This window comes from Ictalurus punctatus, chromosome 14, assembly GCF_001660625.3.
Source record: "Ictalurus punctatus breed USDA103 chromosome 14, Coco_2.0, whole genome shotgun sequence".
Taxonomy (NCBI): Eukaryota; Metazoa; Chordata; class Actinopteri; order Siluriformes; family Ictaluridae; genus Ictalurus; species Ictalurus punctatus.
The window spans coordinates 1,288,729-1,301,290 of NC_030429.2; the positions used below are offsets into that span (position 1 = coordinate 1,288,729).

Here is a 12,562-nt window from a genome sequence, read left to right on the forward strand (position 1 = left end):
TTGCTGAACTAATTGACTTTCAATTACTCTCAGTTGGTCAAAGTGTATGGTCCTTGTCTTTTGACTGCTCCATGGGGAAATATCAATGGGAATCCCCAGGGAGGTGTGGCCTCTCCCACTTTCTGGTTGTTTCTGTCTGGGAGCAGATGCCCATCCACAAGCATTCCCCTTAACTATGCTTAGTATTTTGACCAGTTTGTCCCCAAAATTCATGGGTGAGGCGTCGGTGCCTCCACTCTATGCTTTGTCCCGGACATTTACAATCATTAACACTAGCCCTTCATGCTCTAATCCGATGTCTCACACTGAATCAGACCTCAGTGGACTGAGGTTTGATTACAGCCCAAAAACACCAAGGTGCAGATATACCCCCTTGGATACCCTGAGGTAATCTGCACCTTGGGAAATGCCAACAGGCATTGGACATTGATCCTGGAAATGCCCAGACTCCCCAGCATTGCCAGCACGCCTACCGGGGTCTTATCGCTGAGGTAGAGAGAGGCCGACATCCTCGGATATACTCCCACGTGGTCCTCTGTCAGCTGTGTTGCCTTATCCATAGCAATGATCGCTGGAGTACTATCAGGCTGTCGCAGTCTTCAGGTCTTCAACCTGCACCGCCGCCTTGGTCTCATGGCAGTAGGGGATGGCCTGCTGCTGAACCGGTGGTGGTGTAAGCTTGCGACAGACTTGATATGTGTGAGGTCTCAGTAACTAATCGCATATTCTCCCAGATTTCAGCACTGCTGTGACATTCTGTGTAACGTAACAGACTCCACTGTAATAATACAACTTGAACAGGTGTACATCCCTTCATGAAATGACCCACTGCTTCTCCATTTTCAGACATGCTCAGTGTGCATGTGTAGGTGTGTATATGTTTTCACATCCAGTGACTACTTGTGCTGTGATCATGCTCTTTGATTGGTACCTGTTTACATCGGTGTTTAGTTTGGAGTCAAGTGCACAGCTCATACACAGTGATAACAAAATAACCCTGAACCTTATTGGAACCAAATGTAAAAGTAAATTAATTATTAAAGAAATAATTGTATGAGTGCATGTCCTCATATTTCACACATACACACTCGGTGTTTCTGGCTGTATGTGTGTTACAGTGGGCGCCTGATGAGGGATCGATCGCAGTCGAACTTCTCTGTGGGATATAAGAACATGAAGAGTCCTTCACTGCAGTCTCTGGACAACATCTCCCTAGACAGCTCCTTACTGGAAGACTACGATTCGTACAGCATGCTGGAGAGAGGTATCATTCCGAATCCTGCGTTCTGGGGAACTGTGAAGTTTAATAATAAATGAATTATAAAATAATATTGACTTTTAATTAACTGTGCTTATACATCATGTGGCGTATACATTTCCTCACCTTCTGTTTGCACTACATCGATTCTGGCTCATGGTCTCTACTGTGTAAACTTTATTATACCTCCTTTATATCCACTCCACTTTGTATCTACTACTCAAACACTCGCACAGTGGAGGGTTTCCTTCAGGATTTTCTGTAGGCCACAGAATCCAGCGTGATGGCCACTAGGTGGCAGGATTGCATCATGAGTTGAAAGCCTGTCGTTCACTGAGGAAAAGGGAAAATGATACACTGTAATTTACTACCACACATTCAGCACGTGTGTGTGTGTGATGGTGTATGCATAAAGCTTTAATGTTGGAATTGTGAACATTATCATGAACGGTTTTTGTTTAATAATGATGTGCCAGGTGTCAGTGTGACATACCTCTGAATCGTTAAAGTTGTATGTGTTTGTTTGTAGACGATGTGTCTATCTCTGGGTTTAAAGTCACTATGGGTGATCTGAACACTGCTGAGCGGGCCACTGAGGTGATGGTGCAGGATGGAGAAGATGGCCAGTCACCCGAAGCAGTCAGTGCCACCTCACAGAGTACTGACGAGCGCGCCAAAGATCTGGTACTGCCATCTCACCTCTCCACTCTGCTTTCTAACCTCTATCTGTGTTTTTGTCTCAACCCCTACCTCCTCTGTTGACCCCCCACTCTCACTCACCCACATCTCTCTCACTCTCTCTCGCTCGCTCACTCTCTCTCTCTGTCACTCTCTCTCTTTCGCTCTCTCTCTCGCTCACTCTCTCCATCTCACTCTCTCACTCACTCTCTATTTCTGATACAATTTTACCTTTTACTGTTTATTTCCCATCATGTATAGTGTGTGTGTGTGTGTGTGTGTGTGTGTGTGTGTGCGCGCGTGTGTACATGCTCACCTGCAGGTGTCGGTGCTGGTCCTGAAGGTGCACTCAGTGTGTGCCTCCCTGAACATGAGAAGTGATAACACTACTCTAGCTCTGGAGGTGGGGCAGGTCCGCACCAATCAGCTCGGCAATGTCAGTCTACGCCAGTATCTTAGCAACCACAGTCTCGGTAAGACAGCATCAATAGGTCGTCTGTGTGTGTGTGTGTGTGTGTGTGTGTGTGTGTGTGTGTATGTGCACGTGTGTTTTCAAATCCTGATCATTCGTCTTACTGAAAATACATACATGTAACTGTGCATCCCTTTAGGTTTTGTCTGTTCCACACCACTAATTACTGCTCAGAGCAGTGAAGGTATGATGGTGTGTGTGTGTGTGTGTGTGTGTGTGTGTGTGTGTGTGTGTGTGTGTGTGTGTGTTGGATTTGATATTTGACACTGTCTCACATATTTGTGTGTGCAGAAATACTCTGTACCATGAATGAATTTGCGTGACAAGCGTATTTTCAGAAAAACTCTCTGCTACTGAACCTTTGCTTGACTAAGCAGAGCTATACATACATACATACATACATTATTTATATATATATATATATATAATGGCTTTGGAAAGCATACAGACCCCTTCATTTATACACACACACACACAGTCCAACAGCGTTGTAATATCCAACAGGGCAAATGCAAAAAAAAAAAATAGTTCAACCAATCCGAGAGTCAAAACACAGCAAAGCATAGACACATAAATGGCTTGAACATTCGTGATGGAGAACGCTGACGATGCAGCACAATGACGCGATGAGTTTGCATGAGCATTATATAGTTTGTTAACAAGGAATAGCTGAACAATAGATGAAGTGTCCTAGAACGGGGGGATGGGAGCAGGAGCTTCTGGTGGCGTGGTAATGAATCGTCTCAGACAGATGTGCCAGAGACAGTTGCACTTCAGATCTCTGTCCTGGACGCAGTTATGAATGAAGGCAGCGATGTTTATTTATTTGATGGCTTGGATATCCTGTTGCTGTATTGCCCTTTTTTAAGGATGAAAACATGTGCTGCCTCTCAGACATGTTCACTTCTTCCCGTCCAGTTGTTCAACGATAGGAACTGAGGTGGTTGGTCACCAAGGACACAGTGGGCGTGTTTGAGACCAGGGAGATGGGGCACATTCGGCCCACTGGGGATGACTGGTCCATTCGAGTTGATTGCTGCTACAGTATAACCTCAAGATCCTTCTCATTTCTTGATTGAGCTTTCCATCCTGGCTGTTAGAAGGGTTGGAGAGGCGAGGACAGACAGATATTAAAGTTTAGTGGTTGAGAACATGTGGACGCCTCTATCTGACGCAATGTTTCTGGCTAGGCTGTAGTATGGGACGACCTCGCTGAACATGACTTCATGGCAGTAAAGAGCTTAGGCAGAGAGATTAGATGAACGGATTAGAGAAACGACCAGGAAAGACAAGAATGGTTGCGTTACCTCTAAAGATCCTTGATGAAGTCGAGGGAGATGTGTGACCAAGGACAACGTACCCTACTGCTCAAAAGCTTAGGGTCGCTTAGACAGGCATCCCCCCCAATTTAGAACAACATTAAATTGATCAAAAATACAGTCTAGACTTTATTAATGTTGTAACTGACTATTATAGCTGGAAACAATGATTTTTAATGGAATATCTCCATGTGTAGGTATAAAGAAGGTTATTTTCAGCAGCCATCACTCCTGTGTTCCAGTAGCACGTCCTGATGGCTAATTCAGGTTCATCATGTTAAAAGCCTAATGGATTGATCATTACTAAACCCTTTTATATTACGTTAGCACAGCTGAAAACCATTGTGCTGATCGAGGAAGCATAAAAAAAAAGGCCGTCTTCTGAAACGCATCATTCTTTCCTTGTTTTAAGAAAGGAAGGTTATTCCATGAGACAAACTGCCAAGAAACTGAGAACGTCATACAACGGTGTGTATTACACTCTTCAAAGTGCAGCACAGAGCCGGCTCTAACATGGATGGAAAGAGAAGTGGGAGGCCCCGCTGCACAACTGAGCAAGAGGACAAGTACATCGGAGTCTAGTTTGAGAAACGGGCGTCTCGCGGGTTCTCGGCTGGCAGCTTCATTGATTGGAACCAGAAAAAACACCAGTCTCAACGGCAGCGGTCAAGCTGAGACTCCACGAGGCTGCGCCTTCTAGGCAGAGTTGCAAAGAAAAAGCCATATCTGAAACTGGCCAATAGAAGGAGGAGATTAAATGGGCCAAAGAACACATACATCGGAGTGTTCTGGACAGACGAATCTAAGTTTGAGGTGTTTGGAACACCTGTGAGACGCTGGAGAAAAATGAAAATGTGCTGGAGGAGTTCTTGGGGCCAAGCATGGTGGAGGAAAGGTGATGATCTGGGGTTGCTTTCGTGGTGTTAACGTGGGAGATTTGAACATGTTAAAAGGGATCTTGAACAAGGAAGACCATCACTACTACTCTGGGTAGTACGATGCAGGACTGAGGAAGTATGGTCTTGTTTACAGGTCCATTGTGAAATCAGGACCGAGCGTTGGCGTTCGTGTTCTTAGATCCAGGTTTGTAGGTGAGGATGAACTTGAATCTGTTGAAGGACGATGCCCAGCAGGCCTGACGCGGGTTTAATCATCTTTTCACTGACTTGACGTATTGAAGATTTAGGTGGTCCGTGAGAATCAGGAACAGGTCTCTTCTCCTCCAGTGCCAATGATTTGCTGTCCAGGGGTTCTCTCTTCCACACTTCATAGTGTTCACCTTGGGTTAGTTTTCTGAAGTAGAATAGGAGCAGTGCTTTCTCGGTGTCATGGAATCGCTCCACTTCAGATGCATCTCCATCTATTACAGAAGGTAGCACTGGGTTGCTGTTTCGTTCCATTTGAGAGAGTTCACGGTTTCTTGCAAGAGGAAGCTAAATCCTCTTCTAAATCTCTGATAGAAATTGGCAAAGCCCAGGAATCTTTCTATCTCCCTCCGGTACGTGGTTGCAAACAGAATCTCATAGCCTCCGCTTCCCTCTCCGTTCTCTCGTTCATCCAGAATATAAGACAGAAATTTTATACAAGGCTGGTGGAACCAAGCTATCCAGGGTCCCCCCCCAACACTACTTGACGGATGTGTTGCGCTTGCTGGTGAAGGTCAAAATGTCATCTATGATGAACACAGAGTGGTTCAGGAATTATTACAGCGCCTCCACAAATGCTAACACGCATTCACCAGACCAAAGACTTTTAAGAGTTAATCTTCATGGTGTCCAGACATAGTAATGGGGGGGGGGTGTCTTCCGTACACCTTCACAAATGTGTATAAGATTGTATGCACTCTGCGAGTCTAAATGTGCTTCGCGCATACGTAGGCCTTGGCGAAGTTTGTGGAATGTTTGCGCATACTCCTCCGCCAGCTGTGTTTTCATGTTTTAGGGAGAGCTCTATGGGTCAAAAATGTCTCCAAACTCTTTTTTCGAAATTGTGCTACAGCAGTGTTTGAGATAGTGGACACACACACACACACACACACACACACACACTTTTATAGTGAAATACTGCCTCCTCTGCTAATCTAATCCTGTAGCATTATCTGGTTTCTCTGAACTGATTCTCCTCCAAGCTCCGGTTTCTCTCCGTGTCCAAACTGTCTCTTTGATTGAGTGGAACATGACACGCTGGTAGCATTATGTATTAAAGTAGCATTAAAGTATGACCACTTTAGGGAATGAGATGTTTTGTTACTAATAGCGGTAAGATCAGTAATTTGGGGGGGGTGGGGGACCTTTCTGCAACTCGCATTCTGCGACTCGCATTCTGTGACTCGCAGTGACATATACCTGTCTACAAACCAGCAATTATTATTTTATCTCAGAAAGCTGCCAGTGTATCAACACCCCTGATTTCACATTACCCTGACTTGTCGTTGAGTTGACAAGCTGAGTGATTCGTGTGTGTGTGTGTGTGTGTGTGTGTGTGTGTGTGTGTTTTACTGTGGATTTGGCTGCTAGTACAAAAGAGTTGTGTGCGCTGTTTGTTGAACAGTGTGCTGATGGAAAGGGAGGAACTGAAGATGGGTGAATTTCACGTATATCGGGATAACAGATACATCGGGACATTTTAAAAAAGGAAAAACTTGGCAACTATTAATTTCCTGGCCTGATAAGTGAAAGTGCAAGCTTGTGTCATTGAGCTCGTGCAGTGGAAACTGCTTGATAGAATGAACATGATTTTAATGCATGTGATGTGAGATATGGATGTGGTCATCATCAAACAGGAAGTGGACTGCAGAAAGCTTGAGGCAGGAAAAAATGACATCCTTTACTAGTTTTTTCATAAGGGTATAAAATTGCCGATGAATATATTCCACATGTTTATATTGTGTGTGTGTGTGTGTGTGTATACTGTACATAACACGTACTACTGTAAAAATAAATAAATAAAGCGTAAAGTTAGTTTAAGTCTTGCACTTAATAGGGCTATATATTCCATAAAATCTCATAAAAACAGATGAATTAAACAGATTTAAAAAACTTTCTGTTAACCTTCTTTTAAATTTCTAATTTCAGAGCCTCTGTTAATGGTATTAATTGATATAGTCAATTAATTATTCTTGATAATACGTACGTTGAAGGAAAAAAAAATCTTTTATGGCCGTTAAAAGATGTGGCTCGGACAGAATTTGACTTCATCTGTTCATTTTTAGACGTTTTTTAGAAAAGAATCCAGAAAATATTGAAGATTTTGTTGTTGTTGTTGTAAGAAACAAATCATCGAATGGTACTTTAAAGCAACAGCTTCATGTGTCGTTAGAACGCGCTGAATATTTTTAAGTCCTTTCTGTCATTGAACTGAACTGCTACACATTGATAACGTTGTAAAAGTGTTATTGAGGATCAAAGTAAAGACGTAAAACGTGTAACAGCAGGTTTCTCAAATCCCCCAACGTGAAATGTTTCTTTTACACATAGATCGTGAGGATGTTAAGTAGTTTCAGAAATGGACCGTGTCGTAGACAAGGTGGAAATTCAGAAACTGTCCGGATATATCTGAATACTCGCAGTGGGAAGACTTTGATATCCAGTAGATGATTCACCTTCACTTATCCACTCGTCTTTGTCTGCTCCATCGTGCTGTAATGCTTGAATTGAAGGTCTTGTACTCTTGATTGCTAATGACAAGCTTTTAAATTTTGTGTGTGTGTGTGTGTGTGTGAGGCTCAGCCTCAGACCAGGAGCCCCGCAGTAAGCAGCTGGAGCCAGAGGTCCGAGTCCGGCTGGAGAGCGGGCCGAAAGCGGCTGCTCGCTCCCCTCTGGCCGAGCACAACGGCTTCCTGCAGTGCCGGCTGCAGGCCTTCAGCGCTGACTTCCTCATGACATCTCTGAGAAATCTTGCCATCTTCCTCGATGATAATTCCACCTCTCGCGTGCTCCCGATGGAGATCACGATCCGAGATACACACGTTAACCTGAAGGTACGTGTACGGTAAAGACACACAGGAACCTGGTTTTATCAGAACAGCTTGAGATTCGCCGTTCCTCTGATGATGGATCATGTGTTCCTGTGTGATGTAGGATGACGGTCCCCGGGACAGCCCTTCAGAGCCGGAACCCACTCCCATGTCCCTACATATCCACAACCTTCTGGTGCTGCGCAGAGATGATGGCTCCTTCCACATTGGAGGTTATATTTATTCATTTGGCAGACCGCTTTATCCAAAGTCACCGATAAGGGTGTAGGGGCCTTGCTCAAGGGCCCAACGGTGACCGCTTTCCAGTACTGGGATTTGATCTCACAATATTCCAATCAGAAGTCCATAGCCCTGACCTCTGAGCCAGCGCTGCCTTTGTCCTCATCCTCTTTATGATTTAGTCACCCTGTGTTCTTTTCTTCTTTTCTCCTCTCCTTTCCTTAATGTAATCTTTCATTTTATTTCCCATACGTGCATGCTGCTATTTTTTAATTTTTTAAAAGAAGTCCCTCTTTAACGTTTGTAACTGATGTTGTGACCGGTGACCCCCCCCCCCCCCCCCCCCCTCTCTCTCTCGCTCTTTCTCTCACTGTACAGTCGAGCATGGTGCACAGATAGAGCCTCAGGAGATGCAGCCCGTTCCTGACAACAGGCATATTTCTGCCCCTGAAGTGCGTGAGGCTGTAGCCAGCGAGCCGAAAGCCACACAGACTGCACCTCTGTCACCCACAAGTCCCACCCCCACCAGCAGAGAAAAGGTACAGCACATGAAATCCAGCTGTTTGTTTAAATACAATCACCGAGTGCTAAATCCTACAACAGTACAGAATCTATAACCTGTTAGAGACAGGAAAACATGATGTGTGTATGCGATCTGGTTATTGTTATGATCTCTTCTTTGATTTCTGAGCCCAATTGAATCAAGACATTCCTAGGACGCATCAGATTTCATCCAGTGGTTTGACTAAAACACAACCAGGCGAATTCCTCACTGTTCGATGAATCACAGACTGTTTAGGAATCCTTTTATCCTTTTATTTAGAACGTGACCTTTAACTTACTTTTATTAACCGATATCCAAGTGCAGTATTCATCTAAAGTTTGGAGGCCAAAACTCTAAACACACACACACACACACACACTGGTGTGTATTCTGTGAGCAGATGCTGGTGGAGGAGAACGAGTGTTTGAAACTGGAACTTTCCAGAACCAAGATGGCACTTGCTGAGGCCCAAATGGAGAAAGACTCCCTGTTGCACCGTATGAAGAACATCAAACTCACCAGCTAGGCTCGAACTGTGCAGCAACGCCCACTGAAGATACTCTGTACCCCCTTCCCCTCTTCTTTCCCTTCATCATCTGTTTTTTTTATCATTCACTTCCCATATCAGACTTTAGGGAATCCGTTTGCCTGTGTGTGTGTGTGTGTGTGTGTGTGTGTGTGTGTGTGTGTGTGTGTGTGTGTGTGTGTGTGTGTGTGTGTGTGCGCGTGTGTGTGCGCGTGCGTTCGCGCACATTCTGTTCTCTGAGGACTTGTCTTAAATGGATGTTGACTCTGAATGTCATATTTTGAAAAGAATGTCTTCAAATAAAAGTCAATTTGCACAACGCTGAGCGATATATAACAACATGTACAGATAGATAGCTATTTAGCTATTCACCGATTGTGTTCGTGTGTACAGTATGGATAAACACAGAAGAAATTTTTGTAAAGCGTTTTGAACGGCCCGCTTTTTGGCGAACTATGCGTGCGTGTGTAAATGGGTGAGGGTTTTTTTTTTTTTTTTAATGTATATTGTTTTATTACTTAAAAAAAAAAAAAAAACTTTTCTTAATTGCTTCATTCCACGCGCACTACAGTAACTTCCATGACACGAGATTGCACATAGCTGTGGAATTATTGTGTGTGTGTATGTAGCGTGTGTTTAGAAGGCGGCACTTTCCTTATTGTAGTAGTTGTTAGCCAGTTGTGTGTGTGTGTGTGTGTGTGTGTGTGTGTGTGTGTGTGTGTGTGTGTGTGTGTGTGTGTGTGTGTGTGTGTGTGTGTGTCTGCGCTACCATTCATCGTGTTGTAGGACATATATTGGTATGATGAGTTTTTTTTATGAACTGAAGTGCTGCACGGTGTTTGCAGTTGCGGTGCTGCTCGAGCCTGTGTAATTCTCCGTGGAGATCTTCACAATAAGACAATGGGCTAATATTTCTCGCATTACGGTATACACACACTTGCTTGACGGTTGTTTTCTTTTCTTTCTTTCTATTTTTTAATGCAGAACAACACTTTTTTTCAAATGTTTGTAAGTAAGGGTGTGACTCACACTGAAACCAAATTTAGTTTAATTGAATCCACTGCTTTAGAGGATTGTTTGTTTTGTGTATTTAGGCGAAGAGGGCATAAGTCCTATGTTTTTGTATGTGCAGTAATTTGTGTATTAATGCTTCTTAGTTTAGACCAAAGCTGCCATGACTTGTGCCCTCTATTCAGCACAGCCTGTCCTCATTCTGAACAAAATCAGCCCTACAACTGAGAACTCCATCCATGGAAAATGTACTGACGAGAACATGTGGAATAAATTATTATGGAAAAGCTGCTGGAACATCTGAAATAAAATAATGACAAAACGGAAGCTTTTCTAGAATGTTGCTCAAAGTGTTTCAGAAATATATACAGTACTGTGCAAAAGTCTTAGGCACACTATCTTTAAGTATAAACTTTGTTATAGATTTTTATTTTATGACTTCTACATTATCGAGTCGTTTTAGATATCGTTACAAACATTTTAGATTTCCCAGCATTAGTTTTCCATAGAAGAAATGTTTGTATGTCATTCAAGCGCACCTATTATGGTTTTGAAATGTGATTAATTTAGTTTTAAAGGTCTCATACGATGGATTTACACGCGTCCGAGGTCAGAAAACACTTTAACGTGCTCAGGATTTAAACTGCAGCGTTACCTTTTTTCCCCGCAGTGTCATAAAAGGCTCATTAAATGATTCATTCTAAACTCCTCCTTTCAGAGAGCATACTCTGCTCTGATTGGTCAGATGTCCCAGTCTGTTGTGATTGGTCTACGCTGTCAGCGCCCACTACCGTAACGCGTTTCAGCTCCGTCTGTCAGCGAGCAGCGATGAAGACCAGAGGCGGGGCTTTGTGTTACGAACCTACGTAGGTTAGTACAGGAAGTGAGTCTGGAATCACTATCGAGTCGTTTCAGCCGTTCAGAATCGATTCCTTCGTTTGGGAGTCGATAACTCCGTCTGTCCTGCGCTTTGATTGTTGAAACTTTGCAGACTTTTTACATTCACAAACAGCTACGTATATCACACACTACATGACCGGTAATATCTGAAAAACCATAATAGGTGCACTTTAAAGAAACCAGCATATTACTTAAGAGACACTTTTCAGACAAAAAACACAATGAAGGCTGCGGGGTTTTACTGAATAAAGAAGACGCGAGTGCGACAGTCACAGTCTCCAGAAGAACCGTGGCTGGTTCTGCAAGATGCTCAATAAAACTTGCAGCTCAGTTCCTTATAAAACTTTCAAAAGTGTACCTGAGACTTTTTTTTTCTTTTTCTTTTTTTTTTTTTTTTAAAGCAAAGGGTTTCATTTATTACTGCACTTTATAGTATTTTTATTTAATGTAGAAGCATTTAATTTCTTTATTTTTGAAGGCATTTTTGCTGTACAGCATTTCTTTGCATGTGCCTAAGTCTTTTGCACAGTACTGTATGCCTTTTCTTCTGTGATGTAAAGATGCAATAAGTAAAATGTAAACGATTTTTTGCCAGACTTTGGAATTTTTTTAAAGCTAAAATAAACAGTTTGTAGTGATGTTATTAGGCTCTAGTGTCTACTTTGCTTTGAACCCATTTCAGTTTTGAGCTATCAGGTTCGCTTCTGATGTTAAATGTACATACAGTGCAGAAAATTCTGCCAACGGGCTGCATGAGAAAGGAAGTAAATATTTGCAAAACCAGAGAAGTTACAGTAAAATGGGGTATGAGCTTTAGAGCTGCAGTATGTGTTGGCAATAAAAGAGGCCTGACATTGTGGCAGTTAACAAAGAGACTACAAAGTCCAAATCGCAGGTGCACTGTTTACACCAAAGGCAAAATTGTAAAAGATGCATTGTGAATAAGAAAAAAGGAACAGTGGTCGTGGATTGATTTACAAGGATTAAGTCAGTAGCGCACTACAAATATCAAAGCTATGAACTTCACCCTAAAAAAAATGACCACAACTGAAACTTAGTCAGATGCGCTGTTTAAACATCATTAAATATGTCATTCCAACACACAAACATACACAAAAGCTGGTGAAGCAAAACAAACATGGTTTAATGAGCGATCTTTCACCCCTACATCTGAATGTTTGGAGCTAACAAACGGCTGCCTTTAATCTTTCATATCTCTTTCCAAACTCTTCATGATTGTGGTTCTGCAATGGTACAGGAAACCAAACACCCTCCCTATCAGAGGTGATAAAATCTCCATATAACTGTGAGGAGAAACTTAATTCAAACACTTGTTTTTGTTATTTAATATACTTCCAGTATCCACATATTAAATAACATTAATAACACTAAAACCACCTGCTTAATATTGTGTAGGTCTTCCCTTGTGCCACCAAAACGGCTCGGACCTGTTGAAGCATGGACTCCACAAGTGCTCTGAAGGTGTGCTGTGGTATCTGGTACCAAGACGTTAGGAGCAGATCCTTTAAGTCCTGTAAGTTGTAAGGTGGGGCCTCAAGGATCGGACTTATCCCACAGATTCTATGTCTGTGATCCTCTAGATCTGCTCTTTTACCTAAGAAAAAACTTCACAAAAGCTTGAGTTAATAGATATGTTTT

The 12,562-nt window shown here is 42.7% G+C and overlaps 1 protein-coding gene across 2 annotated transcripts in view; it reads left to right on the forward strand.

Annotated features, from left to right (window-relative positions):
* The window catches only part of bltp3b (bridge-like lipid transfer protein family member 3B), a 41,832-nt gene extending 30,286 nt beyond the window's left edge, over positions 1–11,546 (forward strand). Inside the window, exons 15-21 of one of the 2 annotated variants that reach the window (XM_053685663.1) lie at positions 1,119–1,264; positions 1,788–1,942; positions 2,259–2,409; positions 7,456–7,706; positions 7,807–7,915; positions 8,301–8,461; positions 8,867–11,546. In XM_053685663.1, the coding sequence (XP_053541638.1) occupies positions 1,119–1,264; positions 1,788–1,942; positions 2,259–2,409; positions 7,456–7,706; positions 7,807–7,915; positions 8,301–8,461; positions 8,867–8,992 (1,099 nt within the window). In that variant the 3' untranslated portion in view covers positions 8,993–11,546. Of the gene's footprint in view, positions 1–1,118; positions 1,265–1,787; positions 1,943–2,258; positions 2,410–7,449; positions 7,707–7,806; positions 7,916–8,300; positions 8,462–8,866 lie in introns of both variants that reach the window. The other variant, XM_053685662.1, reaches the window with a different exon arrangement.
* The last annotated feature ends 1,016 nt before the right edge of the window (positions 11,547–12,562 follow it).